The 25,502-nt window shown below is 52.4% G+C and overlaps 1 protein-coding gene across 1 annotated transcript in view; it reads left to right on the top strand.

The window, feature by feature from the left end:
- Positions 1–4,534: 4,534 nt before the first annotated feature.
- Positions 4,535–25,502, top strand: part of COL13A1 (collagen type XIII alpha 1 chain) — a 152,386-nt gene continuing 131,418 nt past the window's right edge. The window contains 2 exon segments of the mRNA NM_001105433.1: positions 4,535–5,356; positions 24,394–24,463. Of these exon segments, the coding sequence (NP_001098903.1) occupies positions 5,063–5,356; positions 24,394–24,463 (364 nt within the window). The 5' untranslated portion in view covers positions 4,535–5,062.

The raw sequence follows: 25,502 nt of genomic DNA on the forward strand, positions 1-25,502 counted from the left end.
ATCTGCCAATTTCTCCACCATGCTGTTTTTCCACTCCAGGCTTTTGCACAGACAGCTTCCCCCATTTGGCATGCCCTCTCTGCACCCCTTGATCTGACTAACTACGCTCATCCTTCAGGCCTCATCCCCCAGGCATCCTCTCTGTCCTGCTTGGTAGCACTGATCCCTGTTGGCCTCCACCACTAGTCTGCTGTGCTCACCACTGTGTCCTCAACTCCAGCAGGGCCTGGCACTAGAAAGTGCTCCATACATTTTTACTGAATGGATGAATGTTTGAGCTAGGAAGGCCCTTATACATCCCAGTTTTCCTTTCCCTTCTTTGCCCATCAATTTCTAAATCTTACATAAAAGGAACATGTACAGGTTAATATAGCTGGGAGAGAGCCAGAAGTAGAATCCATCCATCCATCCATCCATGCTTCCATTCGCCCATTCATTCATTCAGACCACCATTTCTTGGACATCTACATGGTGCTTAGTGCAGAGCATACAGAGATGAGTATAGTCATCCTGCTTTCTAGAAACTCACAGCCTAGGGGAGGGGACAGAGAGGCACAGGTCATAGTTAGGACATAGTTTAAGCTACACAAGACAGGCCAGTGGCTCAAATGGGGTAAGTTACTTCAATCATGCGAGAGTCTAGGCTTCTCTGACAACTCAACTCCACAAAGTCACAAGGGGCCCAGATTCCTTCTGTCTTGTTGTTCACTACATGCAGGAGTTGGAAGCAGAGCTGAGAAACAGGGCTGTGATGCCAGTGACCATAAAGCCTAGGAGAGAAATAAGGAAGAGTCTATGATGCCTGGAGGAGATTCTGGTAGGTCCCCAGACCTGGCCTCCTTGGGTGAGGTTTCCCAGCTGGGGCTACTATGTGGGAGAGTCGGACCTGTGTAAAGGACTAGGCATGGAGAAGGCAATGGAGCAGAGAAATCCAAAAGGAAGAGCAGATTGGAAAGAAACTCAGCAGGTGCAATCTACAGGACCTGATCCCAACTGGATGGAGCGGGTGAGGGTCAGGAAGGAGACACACACCCAGCCTGAGCCTCAGGACAATGCCTGTGCCCTCCACCAAGGGACTGAAAGGCGGTGTGCTAGGGGAGCTGACTGTGAGGTGAGGTGGGGGGGAGTGCCAGAGGGAGCGCCAGAGCAGCTGGACGTGGGTGAGAGATGCTGGGGGGTGTGGGCTGTGGGTTCTCATGGGGAAGGCATCACCAGAGACGGAAACGAGCTTCAGAGGACAAGTTTTCCCAACTGCCCCGTGGGCAGTGCAGTCACCTTGAATATATATCCCCATCCCTTGGGGAGCTTCTATAAACTGGATGGGAACCTTGGCTTACCTGTGCCCCTACTCCCACCACAAAGAGATTCTGACTCGGTAAAATGGAGTGAACCCCTCTCTGTGGCTCTAGGTTCTTTTATTTGCAAGAGAAGAAACCCAACTCAAATAGGTTTGAGAAAAAATGAGTCCTGTAACTGAAGAGTGCAGACACAGATGAGCTTAAGCACAGTTTGATCACAGAGTTAAAATAACGTTTAAATAAATAGCAGCCTGTCTCCACCTCTGCTTGCCTCCTGTGTTGGTTTCATTCTCAGGCAAGATCTTTAAGAACATAGGCAAGATACCCCCTGTGGTTCAGTTCAGTTCAGTCATTCAGTCATGTCCAGCTCCTTGTGACCCCATGGACTTCAGCATGCCAGGCTTCCCTGTCCATCACCAACTCCCGGAGCTCACTCAAACACATGTCCATCAAGTTGGTGATGCCATCCAACCATCTCATCCTCTGTCATCACCGTCTTCTCCTGCCCTCAATCTTTCCCAGCATCAGGGTCTTTTCCAATGAGTCAGTTCTTCACATCAAGTGGCCAAAGTACTGGAGTTTCAGCTTCAGCATCAGTCCTTCCAATGAATATTCAGGATTGATTTCCTTTAGGATGGACTGGTTGGACCTCCTTGCAGTCCAAAGGACTCTCAAGAGTCTTCTCCAACACCATAGTCCAGAAGCATCAATTCTTCGGCACTCAGCTTTCTTTATGGTCCAACTTTCACATCCATACATGACTACTGGAAAAACCATATCTTTGACCAGATGGACCTTTGTCGGCAAAGTAATGTCTCTGCTTTTTAATGTGCTGTCTAGGTTGGTCAGCCCACTGTGGTAGCTGATACTCTTTCAGAAAGCCTTTTACAAAGAAATAGCATTCCTTTCCCAATCATTCCAGCCTGATTCTCCTTAGTCTGAGCTTGGCCACAAGCCCATCTCAGGCCCAAACACTGTAGCCAAGGGAGATGGAGATGCTAATTGGTTAGATTAGCTCACATACCCTAGAGAAAGGAATGGGGTCAACGCTGCCAGAGCCACAGGGACTCAGCTTGGCATCACTGGCAGGATTTTAAGGTACAGAAAACGGGTGAAGGATGGACTTCTTGGCAGAGGGAACAGCAAGAGCTAATATGTGGAAGCAGAAAAACACAGAAAATACTTTAGGAACAGTGAAGCTTGTATGCACAGGGACATTTTTTTCTTAGCTCTCCATTGTGGTACCCAGAGTATCTGTTTTTATCTCGGAGTGTAATCATGACCACAGATTAAACTCAAACTTTTGCACTAGCACTGAAAGTCTATCTTCTTGCTCCAAACAAGAAATCCTGTTTTCTAGAGAGGTTGATTAACTCCAACATTGACAGAACATTGATCCAATGTCGACAGAGAATTCCCAAGTTTCTCTGACACCAGAGTGCCCCTGGATGCCTCAGGGTTCATACAGGTCATTTCTGAATGCAGGGGTCAGGCTAGGACTGTTGCAAGAAACCTAGTTCCCTTCCTCCATATTCCTTCCCTTGCAGAGGGTTGGGAGGTTGGGGGATGTGAACTACGTCCCTGGATCCCCTCCCTGGCATATACCTCTTAGTGCAGAAATTCTCTAGCGCCCCCTGGTGGTCACCAACACTGATGGTTTCTCTCAGGGTTTATTCTGAGCAGCCCAATTGAGACATCCATCATAGGGTAAGGAAACAGGCACACTTACCCCATATCCCATATTAAGGAAATGCTAGAGCTGGAACGGACCCAGAGCTCCTGGCCACCAGTCTTTTCTGCAGCATCACTTTCTATCTGCGGCATCACTTTCTATCCCTGTAGTCCTCCCTAGTGGCTAACTGACCTGGCAGGCAATGTTATAACACTTATTATTTATGATGTAAGTACTTTATTACTATGTTGCTCTATCAAATACACCTGCCACACTTTGAGGTGTGCCATGATACTGGATTATATGTTAACATTGATCAGGTCAATATATAAAATGTGCAGTTGGCAATGCTGTTACTCTAAAATGGAATCACAGAAATGCTCCTGTCACCATACCCACTACCCACCTTTGTTTTACATTTCAGGAACCTGTCTTTTATCCCCCCATCCCTTCTCGATTTTCCTGGGAAGTAAGCTTTCTCCATAAACTCAATCCCACCTCCTCCTCATTTGCAGGAATGTCAAGAAGTGCAAGGAGATAAAGTCTCTCTGGGATACAAATGTTACTTAAAATGGGAGAGGTGGCAAGAGAAGAGAGGAAACTACAAAATAGCCTTCAGGCAGCTTTCTCTACTGGACCGTAGGAAATGATAGCGGAAGGGAGCCAAGGAGAGAATGGCTTACCTTTAATGGCTGCAATGGTTGGGGGAGGCTGGTCTGTTAGCGGAGGGCTGGAATGAGTCTCAGATGCAAGGCAGACAAGAAGAGGAGGGGTCAGGACTGGCAGGCGGGAGGACTGACTGGCCTGTTGGATACCCTGAAATAACCCTCTGCTCAGTTTGTATTCACCTGTATCCTGGACCATGAGTCCTGGCCCTGAAAGAGAGACAAGGGCACCAGTTCTGCTGCCCCACCCCCACCCCCACCTCAGAGGGTTGACTTTTCACCCCAGAGTAAAGCTGTGATGGGTGAAGTGAACCCCACCAAAGGCGCTGGGGCAGCTGGAGGTGCAGAGTCAGGGGTGGAGCTGGTTTGGGGAGGAAGAGAGGGGATGAGACATGACAGGGGGTGCTCAGCTGCAGCTCAAGGAAATCAGACAGTCCTGCTCAGGAGGTAGACATCCATCTAGATCCCTGACAGTAACTCAACTGGGTTCCTTGGAAGATCACAAAGACTGGCTGCGCCGACTTGTCAGAAAGCAGAGTGATGTCTGGACCCGTGACTTAGCAGGAAGGCAAAGAGGACCCTCAGTGTGGATTGGGAGAAAGGGAGAAAAGCAAGCTCCAGCTCCACTCCACACCCCCTTCCTGCCTATAAATAACCCCAAGTGTCACTTCAAAGGGGACAGGGAGCACAGGAGAGGGGCTCCCGTGGCCAGTGGGTTGGGGCAGCGGGCCCTGCACACCACGCCCCCCACCCCGGGCGAGTTTGCATAAATAAACAAACCCAAGCCGTCGGCCCCGCAGGAGGTGGAGGAGGAGAGGGGAGGAGGAGAAGGGAGGGGGGCGGGAGAGATTAGTTTGGGAAGTAGCACGGATTGCTCATCCGATCCGTGCAGCCGCGGCTAGTGTGTCAAGTTACAGAGGCGCCGGAATCGGCCCCAGCGCTCCTCGGCAGCGGCCACGACCCACCTCTGCCCATGGGGCCCTCCATGTGCACCCCTTCGCCCCGGGACTGAAACTGGCTCGCCCGGGCGACGGGAAACACCAAGAAGGACAGACAGTGCTGAACCCACTCCGGACTGCAGATACTTGAAGGGAAAGACGGGGCAGAAAAGAGAGCCGGCCAGATTTCCCTAACTTTCCTGGACTTGGAACGTTCTTCGAAGCAACTTTTTTTTTTTCACCTGGGTGTACCCCCCGATTACTGCTGGTTGTTGTTGTGTTTGTTTGTTTTTTTTTTTTGCTCCCCCCGTTCCCCCTCCAGCTGCTATTTTTTCCATCCTCTTTGCCGAGAGCAAAGGAAAGGGACATTTTTCCAGCGACACAAGCCTTTTCCCTACTGCCCCGGAGCTTGAGATCGCGCTTTGGGGCAGCGGCTCTCGCCTTTATTTATTCTATTTATTTATTTATTGGTTCTCAAGACGCGAGGGGATGGTAGCGGAGCGCTCCCGCAAAGCGACAGCCGCCGGTGCCCGCGGCCCTGCGGAGCTGGACGCACCCGGGACAGTGGCGCTGGCGGTGGCGCCGGCGGAGCGCTGCGCGCGGCTGCCGAGCCCGGGGTCGTGCGGGCTGCTGGCGCTGGCCCTCTGCTCGCTGGCGCTCAGCCTGCTCGCCCACTTTCGGACGGTCGAGCTGCAGGCCCGGGTGCTGCGCCTGGAAGCGGAGCGTGGGGAGCAGCAAATGGAGCCGGCTATTTTGGGACGAGTCAACCAACTGCTGGATGAGGTCTGTGCTCTTTGTTGCTGCCTTTTATTCCTTCCCCGCGGCGCCCCCTCGCGCAGCCTCCAAACTTTGGACCAGCCAGTGCCCGTGGGCTTTCCGCCGCGCGGTGCGCCCTGGCCTCACCCCATTTGTCTAAGGGAGGGATGGGGCCAGGGACGGACGCTGCCCTGCCAGCGGGCAGGAGGACCTGGGCGGCTAGCGCCGGACCCCTCGGCTCCCGCCTAGAGCAGGCGTCTCCCACGTTCCGCGCCGGGAGCGCCCTGAGCGCGCGGGGCAGGTGGAGGAAGGCTAGGCGCGGAGGCGCGCAAAGGCGGCCAGGCTCTGTTTCTGCCTCCCGGCTCCTCGCCAGGGCAGTGTGAGAGCCTCCCAGCGCCCACGCGGCGGGACTTGAGCCCGGTGGCCCGGGGCCGAGGCTTGCTGGGCCCCCGCAGCCCTCCCCATCCATCCCTCGACGATCAGTGCTGCCTTTTATTGCCATATTCTGTTGGGAAGAGAGAGGGAGTGAGTTATCTCAGGGACTGAGGGGCACAGGGAACAGTCCTTGCAGGAGGTGGTGGGCTGGCCTTTGCCTAGACCGCTAGGGCCCAGGTGTTGGTGGTTTCGGTTCTGCTGTCCTTGGGCACAAACAAGCCCTCACTGTCTTGTTCTGAAGCTGTGTTTCTTGTCCCTGGTCTCCTGGAATGGTCCCCAACAGTTTGTGTCTGTGTGACTTTCTGGGAAAAGGATGCTGAGTTTTCTCCCATTCCCAAAATGTCCTTGAAGCTCAGTGTATTAGAAGCCACTAGTGTCTCTTAGCCAGGACAATCCTGAGAGTCATGAAGAGACCCACAGTCCACAGAAAGTAGGGACACACAGTCTCAGGGGTGCCACCCGACTAAGCGACTGGCCAGGAGACCATGAAGCCAGGTGACGTCTGAGGATGTGGACAGCTCAGGGGACCCAGGGCCTCCTATGAGGGGAGGATCCACAGGTAAAGGCCACGGCTGTCTGGGAAGAACTCCTGGAACAGGCTGGCCATGGACAGTTTCTGAGGGGAAGAACTGGGGGTGCATCTCTTACTTAGTAGGAGGTGGTGTGTGAAACAGTGAAGAGCGCGAGGTAGAGCCCAGCAGGCCTGGCTTTTATCCCCACTCTGCTACTTAGAAGCTGTGCCTCCTGAGGCAAACACCCTAACCCCCTAACCCCCTGAGCCATCACAATGGTGGTGCTGATGGTAAACGTGAGAGCCCAGCTCTGACTGCAGCAGTGCCATGGCCATACTGGCATGATGCCCCAGTACCCTACAGCCAGGCCCTTGGTGCCTCTACCAGGCAAAGGCTGGCACTTGCCGAAGCGGCTCTCCGGGGCAATCACGGAGAGCGAGGTCAGAGGGCCAGAGCAGAGCTAGTTTACTGGTGCTAGAGGTGCACCCGTGACTGCTGCCGTTAGCTCATTCCCACGCCCTGCCGGGCCCCAGGGAAGCCAGAGGGCTCCGTCAAGCCACCCACGGTCCCCTGGGACTCTGAGGGAAGCCGGTGGAATCCGCAGTGCCGGCAGACAGCCTTTGCTGGCTGGTTGGCAGTACACAGGGGATTGCTGCGTGGTAGGGAGGGTGTTGGGATGTGATACCCCAGGTATCCCTGGGGTCTTGGCTGCTGAGGGACAAACGTCTGGCCCTGAGTGTCCTGCCCAGTTCCTCTCTCCATCATCTCCCCTTCCTGGCCCCTCCTTCTGGCCAGGGCGTGCCCCTGCCCTTTCCTCAATCCTGGCTTCCTCTGCTTAAGACTTAGCCAGGCCATGTCTCATGCTCTCAGGACCTTGGGGCTGACAGTGTTATCTACCAGGCTGAGCCTTCCTGTCTAAACTTCTGACTGTCAGACCCCCATTTTACAGATGGGGGAACTAAGGCTCAGAGTGGAGCAGTAGGTTTCCCAGGGTCACGTGGCGAGATCCAAAGCTAGAACAAGCTTCCAGGGGCTCTGCCCCCAGTGCTCTCCCCAGTCTGTCTGCCACCTTCCATTGCCCACCCTCATGCGCTTATTCTGAAAGTGAACCTGAGAGCCAGCTGTGGGTCAGGCATTGTGGGGTGGGGGGCACATTTCTGTTCTCTCGAACTTACAGGCAAATAGGACACGGAGAAGGGAGTGGACAGGGACCGTGTCATGTGAAAAATGCTATGAGAATGGAAGCAGTAGAGGTCTAGGGCTCCTGGTGGCGGTGGCTCCCTGGGAAAGTGATTTTTCAAATGAAGACTTACAGGGTGACTAGGAGTTTTCCAGGCAAACAGGGATGAGTGTGGGGCAAAAGGAACAGCTTCTGGAAGCTGAAAACGAGAGAGAGAGACAGGTAGCCGAGGTCAAGAGGGGCCTTAGAGACACTTTGATCTTTGTAAGAGCAATGGGGAGCCATGGAGGGGTCTTGAGGAGGGCAGTGATGTACACAGAATGAGATGAAGAGCAAGGAAGACCAGGGATGCCAAGTAAGAGGTTAGTATGGACCAGAGAGGACAGTGGCCTGGCCAGGGGCACTTGTGGAGAGAGAGAGGAATGAATGGAAATGGCAGCCTTGGTGGTGGGACCTGAGGTCATAGCAGAGGGCATTGGGACAGAGGGAGGGAGTGGTCCTGTGGGGGGAGGGGCAGGTGACCTGGTCTAAATGGCGATGACCTCAGGAGCCCTCTCCTGGAGGGGCCTGCGGGCCAGTGGCTCTGGAAGGGACTCTCTCAGGGCTGCACTGTCTAGTATAATAAGCACTAGTCACATGTGACTCATTAGACTTAAGTTAATTACAATTAAATACAATCTAAAATATGGTTCCCCAGTCACACTAAGCCACCTTTCATAGAACTGCTTGATATTCAACTGAACTGTCTGAGTGGCCACCAGACAGGACAGTACAGCCTTAGAACATGGATGTCAGCACGTAAAATTCCATGGGATGACGCTGTGCTTGGAGCAGGCAGGGTCTGGGCCAGCAAAGGTGTCCAGGAGCAGCTCCACTCTTTCCCTCCTCCACCCTTTCCCTCCTCCACCCTTTCCCTCCTCCACCCTTTCGTCTCCTTGGTCTGTTCTCCCAGGTCAGAACAAAGAGCAGAGGTGAGGAGAAAGGTGAGAACTGGAGCCACTGGAACCTCCCAGGTGAATAGAACAGGGGAATGGTTTTGTTGCAGAATGAGTCTGTGAAATGGGTATGCAGAGGATTCCTGCCCACGAGGGCCCAGAGGCACCCCGTGTGCCAGGATTCCAGCTGGGCCTTGCCAGCCGTGTGGCCTCAGGCAAGCCATGACACACACCCTCACCTCATACCCCTTTTCTGTGAAGCCCTGGCCCTGCCTTCCTCTGGGGGTTGCTGTGGGGCTCTCAGGTGATGGCAGATGGAACAACACCCTGAAAGGTGCCACCACAACGGGTCACGAGTGCCTCTGGAGAGCTCCCTGGAGCACGGGGCAGCCAAAGGCAATCCGTTCCGGAGCCAGTGAGCCTCGGTCACTCCCCGAAGGATGGAGGAAGGGCCATGGGCAGGGCCGTCCTGGGGAAGCACACAGCCTGAGCAATGGCCTGGAGGCAGCTGTCCAGGGGCACATGCTCACTACCCATCCCAGCGGGGAAAGCAGCGTGCTGGGGGTGGAGGCCGTGTCTGGGAGACAGGAGGGAGGGGACTCCATAGGAGAGAAGCCTGGAGTGAGGTGAGGCGAGGGCAAATGTGAGCAGAGGCTTCGATCCGAGTGATCTGAGCTACTGGGAGGGGGGTGGGTCAGGGCCAGGAGAGGAGTGTGGGGGCGGGCACCCGCTCAGGGGAGTTGGGAGTGTGGCTTCCAGACCGCAGCTCCAGCTCTTCCCCCATCAGTGCCTCTCTCCCAGTCTGGGACCCTTAATGAGTGCTCCAGCTGCCCGTTAGTTGATTTGCTTGCTGTGAAAAGAAAAAAAAAAAAATGGAATGTCCCAAATGGAGGAAATCTGATGTCACCTAGGGCTGGGCAGACAGTGTGCGATGACAGAGAAGAGGGTGGAATTTAAACTTGCCAAATCCATTTTGCAGGCTGAGGGGGAGCAAGGGGGTGTCAGCAGCCACCTTCAAGGTGAATGCTGAGGGAGGCCAGGCTGATTCCCCTTCCCCAACCATAAGAGTAACAGCAACCCTGATAGGAGGGTATGTACAATGGCCAGTGCTATGCACATTATCTCTTTCAATCCTCATAACTTCCCTAAGGATTGACACTCTTATTACCCCATTTTACAGATGAGAAGACTGATGTCACTGTACCTCCATCCCACTGTCTCTGATTCAGTCCTTTGGGTATTGATGGCATTTTCCACTCCAAGAATCCCCTGGGAGAGGAAGTAATTGAAACTCCCAGGCTAAAATGTCGAGGAACCCCAGGCAGACTCTTTCATCCCTAAAAATAATAATAACAACCCTTACAAGAGCAAAGCCTCACATTTATAGAGTGTGTACAGGAGCCCCTTATTGAACTCTTTCCAGGGGCATTGGGAGGAGAGATCAAAGCAGTGGCTGAGAGATTAGGGCTCTGGATGGGGTCCTCTAGGGATGAAGTACTGAGATGAGACAGGACCCGGCTCTTAAACAGAGAATGTATGTGTGGCATGACCTGTGTACATCCCAGGAACCTGGACCTCAGTTCATGGACAGACCTTAGATCCAGGTGTCCTCAGATATCGCCAGTGCTCCCCTGAGTCAGTCTTAAAACTACTCCTCTTTTCATGCTGCGAGTACATGACTGGTCTTAAATAACTAGTTTTAATAGAGGAAAGACCCTCAGAGACCCTGAAGTCTAGTCCCCTCACTCTACTGATGAGAAAACAGGTCCAAAGCTTCACCCCAGGCATCAGATGAGCCTGGAGGTAGGACTTCTGTCTCTGGTAGGCATCTCTCTTCCACACCACACCTCCTTTCTGGACAGTAGTGTTTGTCTGGCCAAGTGGCGGCCAAGACAAGGCAAGCGTGTGCTTCACTCTGCACTTCTCGGTCCTCAGCAGACCTTATTAATCACTTGCCACACACTTTCTCACTGAGCTTACGTACAGCCTTAGAATCCTCTTTAACACAGGAAACTACCACCCCGCTAGCAAGAGCTGACATTCAAGACAAAGAGCTATTGGGGAATTCCCTGGCAGTCCAGTGGTTAGGACTCAGTGTTTTCACTGCCAAGGACCTAGGTTCAATCCCTGGTTGGGAATCTATTTCCTGACTCTAATTTTTTAAAAATATAGAGCAATATTTACTGACTCTAATTTTTTAAAAAAATACAGAGCAATATTTACTAGAGATAAAACTAGGGAGAGTTGTTAAAGTTTCATTACTTCTCTGAAAGCCTTAAAACTAGCAAGTAGCTCCAAACCACACTGAGGACCCCCAGCCCTCATAGGAAGACGGTGGGAAAAAGTCAAAGCATCTGAAACAAAATGTCGTCTGCCTTATGCATAGTCTCACAACTTGACACTCTCAGAGAAATGCCTATTCCCCTATTCCAGACTTGCCCCCATGCCTCTGGAAAGGCTTCCGAAAACACCCTGACCCAAAATGGCCCTCCCCCCTGCTGACTTCCTGAAGAACTGCCTGGCCGTGCCAAGTATCTAACTCAGAGAAGGAAAACAGGGCACTTGCTGACTTCTCTTACCCCAGAACCACAGCAGGCATTACTAATCACTCAACACACGCCCAGGGAGCCTACCTAGGTTTCAGAATCCTTCTCAACACAGCTCTCCAGATGACCACTCCCAGTCTACTAGAGTTAATGCACAAGATAAAATCTGTTGCCAACCATGGCTTAGCTTCAGACACATTGTGCAGTGAGCCCTCCTCTCCACTGCCTTTCAACATCTTATCTCTCCATTTGATCACATACAACCCAACGGGCGAGGGCAGGAGCTCGCTGGTCTCCAGTCCTTCACTGAAGCTAGCCTGGGGCTTTGCACAGAGTAGGCAGCCCTCACCAATTAGCTGCTGATTTAAGGTCCCACTGCCACAGGCCAGTTAAGCCATCTCAGAAGTCAGCTATCTTCCACCCACTCCCCCAACCCAGACCCGGCTGTCTGCCCAGAGTTTGCTCAGGGGGTTGTGCCCTGGAGCTGGTGTTTTGCAGGAGTCAGAGGCTGAAGTGAGGAACTCCTCCTGAGTCAGAGCTGCACCACAGGTCCCAGCTGAGAGTGGGGATGGCTCAGTGTGATGTGTCCTCACCTGGACAGAGCAGCTGGGAGCACCCCTCCTCTGCCATTACCTACTTGTGTGACCTGAGTCTCAGTGCCCCAACCTGAAAAATGGGCACAACATCCTCTTAATAGTGTTGTTGCAGGATTCAGATAATAACAACTGGAACAATTACAGCCTCATCACTGATGAAGACAAAAATGAGGCTGCATCGTGTCCACAACTTTTTTTTAAGTGTAAATAGAATTTTTAATAAAAGTGAAGTACAATTTTGAACACACCAAAATGGTTAGTTAAACTTTATAAAAGTAAGTGTAATGTTTGCTGCAGAGCAACTTGTTCTATGCGGAGAGCCAACTCTTTGGAAAAGACCATATCTATTAATTAATTTAATTCTCACAATAATCCTATGAAGTGGTTATATTTTTACTTTCGTTTCTTACAGAGAAGAGTGTGGAGGCCCAGAGAAGTTGCTTTACTTTCCCAAGATCACACTGCTTCTAGTAAGTGGCAGAGCCTCAAACCCAGGTGGTCTGGCCCCAGAGCTGGCATTCAGAGCCACATGTGTAGACGATCTGTATAAAGTACCACGTTGCCCTAAGTCAGCTGAGGCAGGTCACAGAGGCCAGGCTCAGGGACTGTTCACTTCAGTTTGGTTTGTCACAGAGGTGGCATTGACCGAGCTGACTTGGTGTCAGCTCACATTACCATCTCTGCTTTAAGAATGGCACCGAGGCTTACATCAAGTCTTGGTGATAAGGACCCTCAGGAAAGTCCCTGTCCAGCCTTGGCTTCCAGAATGTTTGGGCTTCCAGGAGGGAGGGGCTGGGTCTTGTCCTTTGGACACTGAACTGTCCTCTAAGGAAGCTTAGCCCCAAATCTGGGAGTCATCCCCAGGCAGAGCAGAGTCGTTCAGGCAGAAGATTCTGCACAAGCCCCAGTCTCAGCCCTGCTGTGTCACCCTGCGCTCGCTTTTGTTTCTCCCTCTTCTGCCCTGCTGCCTTCCTATAATAACGTGCATCTATCTGTCTGCCTATGCAGTTTCTTGAGTGTTTCCTTTTGGATCAAGATAAGGATAAAAGTCCTCTAGAAACTTAACTTTTAAAAGTGACTCTCCCCTCCTTCTCTCATGTCTGCACACCCTTAAAGGCCTGCCCCTGGACTGGTGATGGGTCAGCTGCATAATGGTACCTGCAGGACTTTCAAATATACCAGGGCTGACTCCCCTTCCCTAAACCCTGATGTGAATCCCCGTGGGCAGGGTCTGGCAGTGGGTTGTCTAACGAGCTCCACAGTTGACAGTCCCTCCCAAGTTGCTCTGCAGCAAACATTGCACTTATTTTTATAAAGATTTCTTTTAACTAACCATTTTGGTGTGTTCAAAATTGTACTTCATTTTTATCAAAAGGGACAGAGACAGAAACTGTATCTGTTCCCCTGAGCCAGGAGCACCCTGTGCAGTTTACCTAGGGCCCCTCGCCTAAGTCCAGAACAGTGCTTCAGGGGCTGATGGTGGCAGAATCATGAGGGTCACGGCGAGATTCAGTAACAGCCCTACCACGCACTGCACGGTTTGAAAGTATGGGAAGGTTAAAGAAGGGGAAGCATTGGGGTTTATTTTTTTTGGAGCAGGGTGTTGGGTTTTGGTTTTGGTCTTGTGTGTCCATGCTGAATCACTTCAGTCATGTCTGACTCCTTGCGACCCCATGGACTGTAGCCCACAAGGCTCCACTGTCCATGGGATTCTCCAGGCAAGAATACTGGAGTGGGGTGCCATGTCTTCCTCCAGGCGGTCTTCCCCACCCAGGGATCAAACCAGTGTCTCTTAACATCTCCCGCATTGGTGGGCAGGCTCTTTACCACTAGTGTCCTTTGTTTTTATGTATATATATATATAGTTGTTTTTTTTTTTCCTTTGGCTGCAGAGGCTCTTCTTTGAGGTACACAGGCTTAGTTGCCCTGCAGCATCTTAGCAGTGGGATCTTAGTTCCCGATCAGGAATGGAACCTATGTCCCCTGCATTGAAAAGTGTGTTCTTAGCCGCTGAGCCACTTGGTCTTAGTTTTTCAAAGAATAAAATCAGCTGAGAGTTTGCCATCCATCCAGTGCTTCTCCCATCTCTTTTGGTTGGATTCTTCCCCTCCCAGAAGCACTTATTGAGTCCTCAGTAAACTGGAAAGAAAGTCAGTGAGCTCCTCCAAGGGAAACTGAGGCCCAGGTGTAGAGAGGGGCTGGGAGGGCCTGAGGAGGCTGGGGTCCTGGCTCTCCCACTTGTCATCTGCTTGGCAGGCAGGCCTCAGCAGCAGCCGCAAGTGGGCACTCCTGTCTCGTGTCTACAGACCTCCTGCCCAGGGTGCTGGCCTCCCTGCAAAATCTCTTTGTGCCCCACAGGGCGGGGATGTGGCTGTTGGCAGCAAGGACTCCTCCAATCCTTCAAAGGGTGAGGGCAAGCCAAGTACAAAGGGGCGGAACTGCCCTCCTGAGAGTCTGGGCACAGCCTTTCTGGGAGACACTGGACCCCTGTCTCCCCTCCTGGAGATTATTGTGGGTTTTCCCAAAACCCTGTGTGGCTGGAGTCTACATAGACTGGGCCTCCTCAGCCCCCTTTCTTCATCTTTCCCTCGTCCCCACCTTCCCTGGCCGCCCCGATGCCCACAGTCCAAAGCGAAGTCTCTCTTTCCTTAGCTCAGCTCACAAGCCGCCACGGGCAGCTCTGGTCCACCCTGCCCCCTGCCAGGAAGCTCATTCGTAAGTTCAGCCAGGGAGGCCCTACTGCCCCTGGGGGACACATCTTCCCCACAAAGGCTGTCACAGGACGTGGGACTCTGCCATCCTCGGGACTTTACACCTGAGGTCTCCTGGTACACTACAGACGCCCCGTGAAGGTGCCTCTTCAGCCACCACTTGGAGGTTTTCTGCATCGGATCATGTTCTGACAAGGTGGCCTGTGAGGCAGGACAGGAACAGGGATGAAGAAGGGGCTGGTTAAAGGGGCATTAGCTCGGGTTTTCCCAGAAACAGCCTAAGTGACTTTCCTGGGAGCTGGGGAGGGGGAGACTTTGAAAGTGACATGGGAAGTGAGGGTGGTCCTGCCACCTCCAGCATCTCCCTACTCATGGAATCAGAGTGTTAGAAGGAAAGGAGTCATGTGCTGGAATGAATCCCCAAAACACCCCTGGTTCTCAGACTTACACACCCTCAGTAACGGGGAGGTCACTGCCTTATGCAGCTGGCTGCTCCATGATTAGACAGCTCTGGCTGTAATGTGTGTGTTCTTCATGTCCTCAGAGCTCCAGATCCATCCTACACCTGCAATCCCACCCCTCCAGCATGTCTTGAAAGCACCTCATATTCAGCGTCTCTCAGCTAAGCAGGACGTCCTCCTCTGCACACTCAGCACCGCACGTCCTGACTCCAGGACAGACTGAACTTTCTCAGCCCCCCACAGAGCCATCCCCTTCTGTGCATCATGCCTGCCTCGAGCCCCCCTTGGCTCTCCCAGGCCATGGGAGACCCTCACCCATCTGCCCCTGTTCACTCTGCCCTGCCCCCTTCATCATCTGCACAGCAGCCAGGATAATCTTTCAAAATTTCTAAGTATGATTACCCCAGTTCTCTGATTACAGCCCTTTAGTGACTTCATACTGCTTCTTACTATGATCCATGAGGGGGGCCCTTGCCACCCTCTCTAGCCTCATGGCTCACCTTCTACTTTTAGAGTCCAGCCAAATGACTGGCTGTGTGACCTTGGGCAAGTGGGTTAACCTCTCTGTGCTTTGGCCTGTATCTCTATAAAATGAGGTTAAGGATAGTAAGAGTATCGCCCTCCTTTGAGTGTTGTTTTTAGGATTGAAGAAAGTTAAAACAAGTGCTTTGAGCAGCGCCTGGCACTCCAGGAATAGAAGTTGCAGTCTCCTGAAAAGAGTCAATCTCCCTACTCACCCCCTCACTTAGGACAGGCACAAGGAGAGGCTCATGGGCGCAGAGCCACGTTCAGACCTTGCCTCTGCTGTTCTTGGCCGTGTGCTAGTTAATTCACCTGTCTGTCTCAGTTTCCTCGTTCATGGGTGGGTTTCTTTGAGCGCTGAGTATAAGACTACTGCCTGGTTTCCGAGAAGCACCTTATTATATCAGATCTTAGCTGTTTCCCCCATACCTGGGCCCCTCCCCTGGTAGGTTGCTGCGCATCCTCAGATGTCAGCTCAGCTGTCACTTTCCCATGATGAACCAGCCTAGTAAGTGCCGCTGGACTGGCTCTCGACATCTCACCTCTCCTGCCAGAGCTCTGATGACAGGGGCTGCTTCACGGTGATGTGTGTGGTTTAGAGGCCCTTAAGTGCCCCTCCCTAGAGAGTAAGCCCCATGCGGGCAGCCTCCATGTCTGCTCTGCTCACATGTGGGTCCCCAGCACTTTGCATAGAGAGTCGGACACAACTGAGCGACTTCCCTTTCACTTTTCACTTTCATACATTGGAGAAGCAAATGGCAACCCACTCCAGTGTTCTTGCCTGGAGAATCCCAGGGGCAGGGGAGCCTGGTGGGCTTCCGTCTATGGGGTTGCACAGAGTCAGACATGACTGAAGTGACTTAGCAGCAGCAGCAGCAGCAGCAGCAAACAAAGATGCTTGATACCCACTCGTGAGAGGGAGAGAAGTTGGGGAGAGGGTCTGATCTCCGTCCCAGCACTCTTGCCCCCAGCCCCTCCCCACTCTACTGTGGGGGACCCTGCTTCATCCTGCACTGGGTGCAGGGATGACCTCAGGCCCCCCGAAACTGGAGGTCCTAGGCCTCGTGCTAACCCAGTGCCCATCCTGTTTCCTGTCTCCTGAGGCTGCAGCAGAGTCATAGCTGAGCTGGAAGAACTTTCTCATACGAAGGCTGGAAAGTTCACACCGGGGCGTGCACCTCTGTCCCCGAGTTTTCTGGCCTGCAGAGCCTGGAGCAATATCTCTCTGTGATTCTGGTGAAATGGGGAGGCAGCAGCAGCTCATGGCATCTAGAGAGTCCCCTGTTTTGTGGCCCTGGTAGTCTGTGATCAGACGCCAAGTCCCTTGCACAAAGAGAACGGGGGAGGAAGGAAGAAGACAGTTTCTCAGACTGCCCCAGGGCACCCGCTCCTGGCCCCCAGCACACAGGCTCCCAGAGCAGACAGGGCGAGTCCAGTTTGGGTGGGTGTAGGCTGAGTGTCTCGGTTTCCTCCACTTTGATTTCATCCCACTGAGCTGCCTGCGCTCAGGGGCAGGCAGCCACACGCGGGCCCGTCCCCTTAACAAATCCCTCTGTTCCTCTCCTGCCTTCTCTGGGATCCAGCCTTTGCTTCTCCCTGGATTGCCCTCCCTTGCCCTCTTTTCTTGGAGAAGGCAATGGCACCTCACTCCAGTACTCTTGCCTGGAATATCCCATGGACAGAGGAGCCTAGTGGGCTGCAGTCCATGGGGTCGCTAAGAGTCCGACATGACTGAGCGATTTCACTTTCACTTTTCACTTTCACGCATTGGAGAAGGAAATGGCAACCCACTCAGTGTTCTTGCCTGGAGAATCCCAGGGATGGGGGAGCCTGGTGGGCTGCCGTCTATGGGGTCGCACAGAGTCGGACATGACTGAAGTGACTCAGCAGCAGCAGCAGCAGCAGCAGCCCTCTTTTCTATCTGAAAAGGCCAGAGCCCATGTGAGACCACAGGGATGAATCCTCGGGGGTGGGGGAGGCAGGCCTAAAAGTAAGTAATTTGGTTCGAGTGTGGATCAGTGACACTGGACCAGGCCCTGCCCTCAAAGGGCCGCCTCAAGTCTCCAGCAGGGCACCAGCCCCATAGCAGCTGTAGCATGAGGTAAGGAGAATGCTCCAGCAGCTGGGATGGTGCACACACTCTGTGCCAGGCATTGTAGTCAGATGCTGGCACAGAGCTTTGCCCAGCCTGGTCATTTCAATGGGCAAATCCTTCTTTCAGCTTCTCGTTCTTGTGGTCAAAAGGCAGGGCAGCAGACAGGTCCCTCACTCACCCTCCCCCTTGTAGGAAGAAGGGGTCTGAGTTTCCCAGGAGGTGGAGGGGTAGGACCACGTGTCGGCAGCAGTACATGAGGCCAGGCCAGCCTCACTGTGGCAGGTGGGAGGAGGCAGGCCTGGCATCAGCTCAAGAGAGAAGTGGCCTTCATCTGGTCACTAAGAAAAACAGGCCGGCATAGCAGGTGTTCGCCCTTCCGCACATCTGGAGCCCTCTTTCGATTTTCTGGTCTCATCTCATCTTATCCCTCCAGCTGTCCTGTGTAGTCCAGTGGTATCTAGTAGTATTCCTGTTCTATGGATGAGGAAACCAAGGCCCAGAGGGGTAACACCTCTTGCTTTGCAGTTAGTGGGAATGCTGGGACTAGACCCCAAGGTCCTAACAGTCCCAAAGGCAGCTCCAGTCTGTATCAACACCACATGCTCCATACAGAGTGATATTTCGGCAGGGGGGTGGTGGTGGGGTGGTTGGGGCATGCGCTAACCCCAAATGGAATCCCATTGCAGCCTCCAAGGGCAGTGGGTTTTCATGGGAGTCATACACTAATATCAAAAATTAATTATTAGATGCTAAAGCACTTAGCAGAGTGCCTGGTATATACAGCTCCATACGGATAGCTATTACTATTAATATTACTCCTATTTAATAAGTCTACCTGTTAAATACTTCTTGGTTTCCAAGGCACTTCCCACAGCAACACTTGAGAGGTTACTGTTGCTCGGTCATGTCCAACTCTTTGCGACCCCGTGGACTGTAGCCCACCAGGCTCCTCTGTCCGTGGGATTTTCCAGGCAAGAGTACTGGAGTGGGTTGACATTCCCTCTCCAAGAGATCTCCCTGACCCAGGAATCAAACCTGGGTCTCCTGGCAGGTGGCTAATATCCCCATTTTGCAGATTCTCTGGGGAGAGGTGCCAGGCTCAAGGTCATGACTATTATGGAATTCGGAGCTCACCTGGCCTCTGTTCTGGGCTCCCTCCCTCACACCATGTATTACATGGACACACCCATGTATTACAAAGGCCCAGGCGGAGCCTGATCCCTTTAAGAGCCCTGGGGCTGGGCTCAGGGAGGGAACGGGCCCTAAACCCCAGGCCAGACCGGAGCTGCATTCTCTGGGGAGAGCGAGTGGCCACTTGGCATTTTCCCTTTGATACTGATACAGGCATTTTAATAGCTGCAATGATCAGGCAGGTGGTATTTCAGCTCTGGCCATGAGGGGCATTCCAGGAGGCCCTAGCTGCCAACGGGTGAAGCAGGAAGGCTTCTCTGTCCAGGGCGGCTGGGGGTCCACCCCAGGGACTCTGAAAGTTTTACACCTGCCCCAGAGCCTCAGCGTGGGGATTTCAAACCAAGAGTCTCAAACTCAGATGCCTAGCGGGGCCAGGCTAGTGGCCTAAGGCAGTGAGGCAGGCCAGGGGGAGGGTACTGTGGTGGTCTGGATAGCACATGCCCACCTGAAAGGGGCAGCCATCCTCCCATTTACAAGACAGATCAGAAATCTAGAACTACATGAGATCTCCTGAGCAACACGTGTTTACTGACCACCTATCATGTGCTGCCGGGCCATGCTGTAAGCACTGAGAATATATTAATAGCAATGAATGAAACAGATCAAAATATTCGTGTCCTTGTATAGCTTGCCTTCTAAGGAAAGGGGAAGCAATAGGTAAGCTAAATAAGACAATGACAACGACAGCAAAATTGGAAGGAGAAAATGAAACAAGGAGGAAGGCTAGCAAAGCTATTACAGAAAGGCCTCCTGGAGATCAAGCCAGGAAAGAGGCTAAGAGCCTGGTAGGAGTGGTCCAGGGGAGAGCAAGGAAGACACCCTCCATCAGGGAGTTTTTCTAGGAAAAGAGCTAAGTAGAGTCCATGAGGATTTTTCATTTCTTTTCTTTTTTTTATGATGGGAGGAAGAACAGCATGTTTGCATAAAGATTGTATCAGAGGTGAGCAAACAAGCACTGAATCCCATTGGAAGGCTGTTTTAGTAAATCCGTTTTTATGGGAACACGGCCGTGCTTATTTTGTCTTTCGCCTACACAGTAGAGCTGAGTGGTTGTGACAGAGGTCGTATGGCTTACACAGCCTCAGATATTTAGTAACTGGCCCTTCACAGAAAATGTTTGCTGAGGCCCAGGCCCTACCCCCACACCAAGTTCATCCTGTGCCCTGTCCATTCCTTCTCCTGTGTACCCACTTCCCTTCATCCGCCACTCTCTATCAAGCTGCCAGGCCATAAACACGACCTCCAGTGTCTCTCTGTTGGATGCGTGACTGACAGCCTCCAGAGAGGAACCTCAGCCTCCAACCTTCTCACTGTCCTGGTCTTTCTCAACATGCTGTCAGACCACCCAGATTTGACCACATGCTTCCTCTGCTTCAGGCCCTTGGTTGGCTGCCTTGGGCCAAACCCTTACCCGGGCACAGAACCCCCGTCACCCACTCAGCTCTCAAAGTCTGCAACCAGCTGGACGCTACTCAACACATGTCCCCCACATAAAGTTCAAACTCCTTTGGTGATGGGGACTGTCTTGTGCTCTGTTTTGTAGTCTTGCAATTAGTAGGAGCTCCATATGTACAGGATGAATTGAACCAAAGTATTGAACCAGGGCTTTCCTGGGGGCTCAGCGGTTAAGAGTCTGCCTGCAGTGAAGGAGACCTGGGTTCGATCCCTGGATCGGGAAGATCCCCTGAAGAAGGGCATGGCAACACACTCAAGTACTGTTTCCTACAGAATCCCGTGGACAGAGAAACCTGGCAGGCTGCAGTCCATAGGGTCACACAGAGTCAGACACGACTGAAGCGACTAAGGAGCAGTAGCCATATATACAGGATGAATTGAACCAAAGTATTGAACCTGGCTTCGCTGGTTAGCTCAGCAGTAAAGAATCCTCCTGCCAATGCAGGTAGACGTGAGAGACACAGATTTGATCCCTGGGTCAGGAAGACCCCCTGGAGGAGGAAATAGCAACCCACTCCAGTATTCTTGCCTGGGGATCCCATAAGAGGAGGCTGGTGGGCTACAGTCCATGGGGTCGCAAAGAGTCCAACATGACTTAGTGACTGAACAGCAACACCACCACAACATTGAACTTGAAGGTGAAGGACCTGGAATTTAATCCCTCTGTGGCTTACCTGCTCAAAGCAATCCCCTTTTCTCTCTGAGTCTCAGTTTCCTTTATTATTAAATGGGGCTGTTTGTGGCCTGCCTTGCTGGGGAGCATGGATATGACCCTGGTCAAGGCAGCTCCTTCAGCTGAGAGTGGTTCCTAGAGAGGGGCTGAGCTGTCAGCAGCCACTGTACCCCACAGCTCAGGATGAGCCTGACCTCGAGAGCTGGATGGCTCACCACAGCATCTGTACTAGCTCTGGAGTTTTATGGCTGTCAAGAAGCTGTGGAAATGTCACGAATCTGTGTCCTAAATTTCAATGCCTTTGCCAGCACCCCAATGATCTGCCTTTCCCACCATATTCCTATCCTTCCTTCCTTGCCCGAGTCACTCCTGCCACACTGTCCCTTCTCCTCTTCCTTGAAAACTCCACATGCAGCCCTGTCTCTGAGGCTTCGCTTCTGCTGTTCCTTCTGCCTGGAACACACTTCCTCCAGATCACTTCCTGACTCGTTTCCTTACTTCAGCCAGTTCTCTCTTCTCAAATGTGCCCTGCACAGAAAGAACTCTGAACCCTGAGTTTACAATACCACCTTCTGTCACTCTCTGTCTCCTTACCCTGGTTTACTTTTCTCTATAGCACTTATCACCGCCTGGGTTATACATTCATCTGCTTCTCTGTTCATCGTCTCCTTCACTGGAAGGTGAACCCAGGAGGGCAGGGCTCCTGTCCACCTTGGGCTGCTCGCTCCATCCCCAGGGTCCAACCTGTGCTTGGCATCTTGCAGTTATTGAATGAGTGACAGCCCTAATGGTTGCAACCTAGAGCCAAAATGCTGCACACTCAGTCAGTGGCTTGTTAGCCATTGACCAGCTCCTTCATTTAGCAGAGTTGGGTCACACACCCACTTGTGTGCCACGCACAGCCACAGAGAAGCCCCTTGGAGAGCCTTCCCTTGGTGGGAAGGGATGTGGAAGTGGGTATGCACAGTCCCTTTCTGAAAAGTGGTGCTAGTGAGCTGGGTTCAGAGCTGGGCATCACAGGGCCTTCCGCCAGACCTCATTCTGCGATGTCCTCGATTTTCCCAGTGGCCACTCTGTGCCCACCTCAGTGTTCATCTCCCCAGTATTTGTGTGCCAGCCTCCCTTTCTGAGTGAGGGGCTCCCCTTAGGGCTGTTCCTGCCCTTCTCCTCCTATATGCATTGACCTCCTGTCCTCTTCTGCCCTCCCCTTCAACACAGCGTGTCTCTACCCCAACACACACACTCACACATACACATACGCACACGGGGGCTGAGCTCCCTCCGCCAGGGGAATGTGTATACATCAGCATGTAGTAGACTTTGCATCAAAAGGCCTGAGTTCTCATCCCATATCCACCACATACCAGTCCAAGTTCAAGTCACTTGGTCTGCCTGAGCCTACTTTCCTTCATCAAGAAATGTGATCACTATTTGGCTTCCCTGGTGGATCAGAAGGTAAAGAATCCTCCTGCAATGCAGGAGACCTGGGTTTGATCTCTGGGTTGGGAAGATCCCCTGGAGAAGGGCATGGCAACCCACTCCAGTGTTCTTGCCTGGAGAATCCCATGGACAGAGGAGTCTGGCGGGTTACATTCCATAGTGTTGCAAAGTCGGACACTACTGAAGCAACTTAGCATGCACGCAGAGTTTGATTATGAAAACTAGATGAGATTCCCTGTGTGAAAGCACCCAGCTCAGTGCCAGTACACAGCGGGGGCTCAGCAGATATTAGTTTGACGGGAATCCTTGGGAAGATTTCCTGACCTTCTGTCTCCACCGCCAAACTAGAGGTGACACCAAACCTACGACACCTTCCAGGTGACTTCCTTTACCCTCTCCCTGAGTGGCAGAACTGCACAACAGGGAGGAGGCCAGTGCTGGGGAGACGCTTATGAGGAGCCAGCTGGCATCATAACCGGTCAGCGTGTTGGAGTGGGGACCACAGTGCACAGGACGGTCAGTCACAGCCATCCACGCAGTAGAGGCCCCGGGTGGCTAGATCTTCCAGTTTGTTCAAAGGAAATTAGAAACACGGACTTTCATGTGAAATCAGCCTCTTCAAAAGATTGGTGACAAATTCATTGAACAAAAATCACTTTGGAACCAAATAAAATATATCTAGGGGCCAATTTGACTCTGGGGCTACTGGCTTCTAACTGCAGTCCTAGCCGCAGAGAAACGGGTCCAGATCTCAGCCTTCCTCCACCATGGTTTTGACAGGTCAGCCTCCTCTCTGAGCCCAGGTCCCTTACCTATAAAAGGAATGTAATTATTGTTGTTGCTCAGTTGCTAAGTCGTGTCTGACCCTTTGCAATCCTGTGGATTGTAGCCCTCCAGGCTCCTCTGTCCTGTACTATCAGCTAGAGTTGCTCAGATTCATGTCCATTGAGTTGGTGATGCTATCCAAACATCTCATCCTCTGCCACGCTCTTCTCCTTTGTCTTCAATCTTTCCTAGCATCAGCGTCTTTTCTAGTGAGTTGGCTCTTCACATCAGGTGGCCAAAGTTTTGGAGCTTCAGCTTCAGCATCAGTCCTTTCAACAAATATTCAGGGTTGGTTTTCTTTAGGATTGACTTGGTTTGATCTCCTTGCTGTCCAAGGGACTCTCAAGAGTCTTCTCCAGCACCACAGTTTGAAAGCATCGATTTTTCAGCACACAGCCTTCTTTATGGTCCGACTCTCACATCTGTACGTGACTACTGGAAAAACCATAGCTTTGACTATAGACACCTTTGTCAGGAAAGTGATTTCTCTGCTTTTTAATATGCTGTCTAGGTTTGTCATAGCATTGCTTCCAAGAGCAAGTGTCTTTTAATTTCATGGCTGCAGTCACCATCCACAGTGATTCTGGAGCCCAAGAAAATAAAGTCTGTCACTGCTTCCACTTCTTCCCCTTCTATTTGCCATGAAAGTGTAATCATAGCTAACACTTATTGATGCCTCCTGGGGATCAGGCACCTTTCTTTCTATGCACCAAACTCTTTGATCCTCTCAGTAACCTATGAGGTCGGAACTGTTAACAGCTTAGGGTCTGAGAAAGGCCATGAGTCCAGCAGTCTGGCCCCAGAGCATACCTGTTAACCTCTGGCTTCCCCTCCAGCTCCCTCCCTTGGTGGTGGCGAGGATGAGGGTGCTCAGCACCTGCCCTTTCCAGGTGTCTGGACTGGCAGCTGTGTATGTGTCATCCATTCATCTCCACGGAAATGGCAGCTCCTTGGGCAGGCATCTCAGTCTGCTTGTTGCCATGTCTTTGGTGCCTTCCAGATTGGCTGAAGGGTAAGGAAGCTGATGAGGAAGGGGTCTGATGGAGGGACAGGGGTCCTGCCTGTGTCTGGCTCTGTGAGTGACACCAGAAGAACAGGGGCCACTGTCCCTGCCCCCGGGATGCATAGACACTCAGAAGTAGACAGGAAGCAATTAGCAGAAAGCCGAGAAGCACAGGTTGTTGTGCTCATGATGGTCGGGTGCAGGAAGGCCAAACTGCTTTACAGGGTCTTGTGCTCAAGTTAATTTTCTTCAGAGCTCTCCAAAGACATCAGACCCCGAGGTGACTGAGATGGGACCTCTCCATCTGCTTCTGATTACCCAGATGCCTGGTGGCCAGTGTTTGATCCAGGATCAGTGCCCCTGCCAGACCCCCTGTCCCCCATCCCCCTCACTAGCCCCCTCCCCTCCCCTCAGTCCCTAGTTGCTTTCCAGGGCTTGGCATTTACGACCCCCAGTGACCCCTCTTCTCTGTCTCCTCGTGCAGAAATGGAAGCTCCACTCACGGAGGCGCCGGGAGACCCTGAAGACATCCCCAGGATGTCACTGCCCGCCAGGTAAGGAGCCCTATGCAGGGGTGACAAGGACAGGGACACATACCAGAGGCCCTCTCAGTGGCCAGACCACACTCTGTTCAGAGCGTCGCTTTTCATTTGGAAAATGGGAATGACAGTCTGCGATGTTCGCCTCCCGTGTTCCCATTGATTGGCCCCCCATCCCCATCCATCATTCATTTACTTATTCAAGCTTCATTTATTCCTCAACTCTTCGATGGGCCAGATACTGTGCACACCAGGCTGTGAGATCATATATGATAATGAAAATGGCAAATTCTGCAATGTCGCCCAGAGTTGAAAGAAGCCCCTGAAGACAGGGACCCGGCTCCTCTGATTCACCTGCGCCCGATAGAATCAGTTCAAAGACACTTATTCCCAAATGAATGAATTACCCCATGATTGAAAACCTTTGCCGGTCCCACCTAGGTTGCTTAGGGGGCTGTGTGTTCACTATCTGGTGTCTAGGCTACACACGCACACACACACTCACCAACAAGGTTGAGGTTGCTGGGTGATGTGGTGTGATCAAGCTAACCAATCTAATGTGGATTCCGAGTCATGGTCCATGAAGACTTTTCCAGGTTGCCCACCATTGTTGTTAAGCTACGAAAAAGACAGATGGGCAAGTTTAATTATCCCCATGAGTAACTGGAATGGGCAGCACCCCTTTGGGGGTAAGGGAGGAGGCTCCAAACAAGGGTGTGTGAGGCAGGTAACACTTGCAAGGAATTGCAGAGGGTTCACCCCGCTCCGGGTCTCTGCTGGCTCAGAGTCAGGCCCCTAGATGCCCACTGTAGCAGGACACTCCCTGGGTGCTCTGGCAGGCCCTCCGCTGAGCACAGGGGCTGAGGAGCTGGCACTCATGGGTCCCAAGCCAGGGAGGAGCAGCCAACAGATGCTGAGCTTGTGGGAAATGGAGAGACCACATTTGCTGGCGGGTGAGTGGGCTGAGTCACAGCTGGGAGTCACAGTTCAGGTGGCACAGGAGCTGGTGAGACCGTGACAGGCTTCAGCTGGCCTCAGTCAGAAGAGGGTCGTC

Source organism: Bos taurus, chromosome 28 (genome assembly GCF_002263795.3).
Source record: "Bos taurus isolate L1 Dominette 01449 registration number 42190680 breed Hereford chromosome 28, ARS-UCD2.0, whole genome shotgun sequence".
Lineage (NCBI taxonomy): Eukaryota > Metazoa > Chordata > Mammalia > Artiodactyla > Bovidae > Bos > Bos taurus.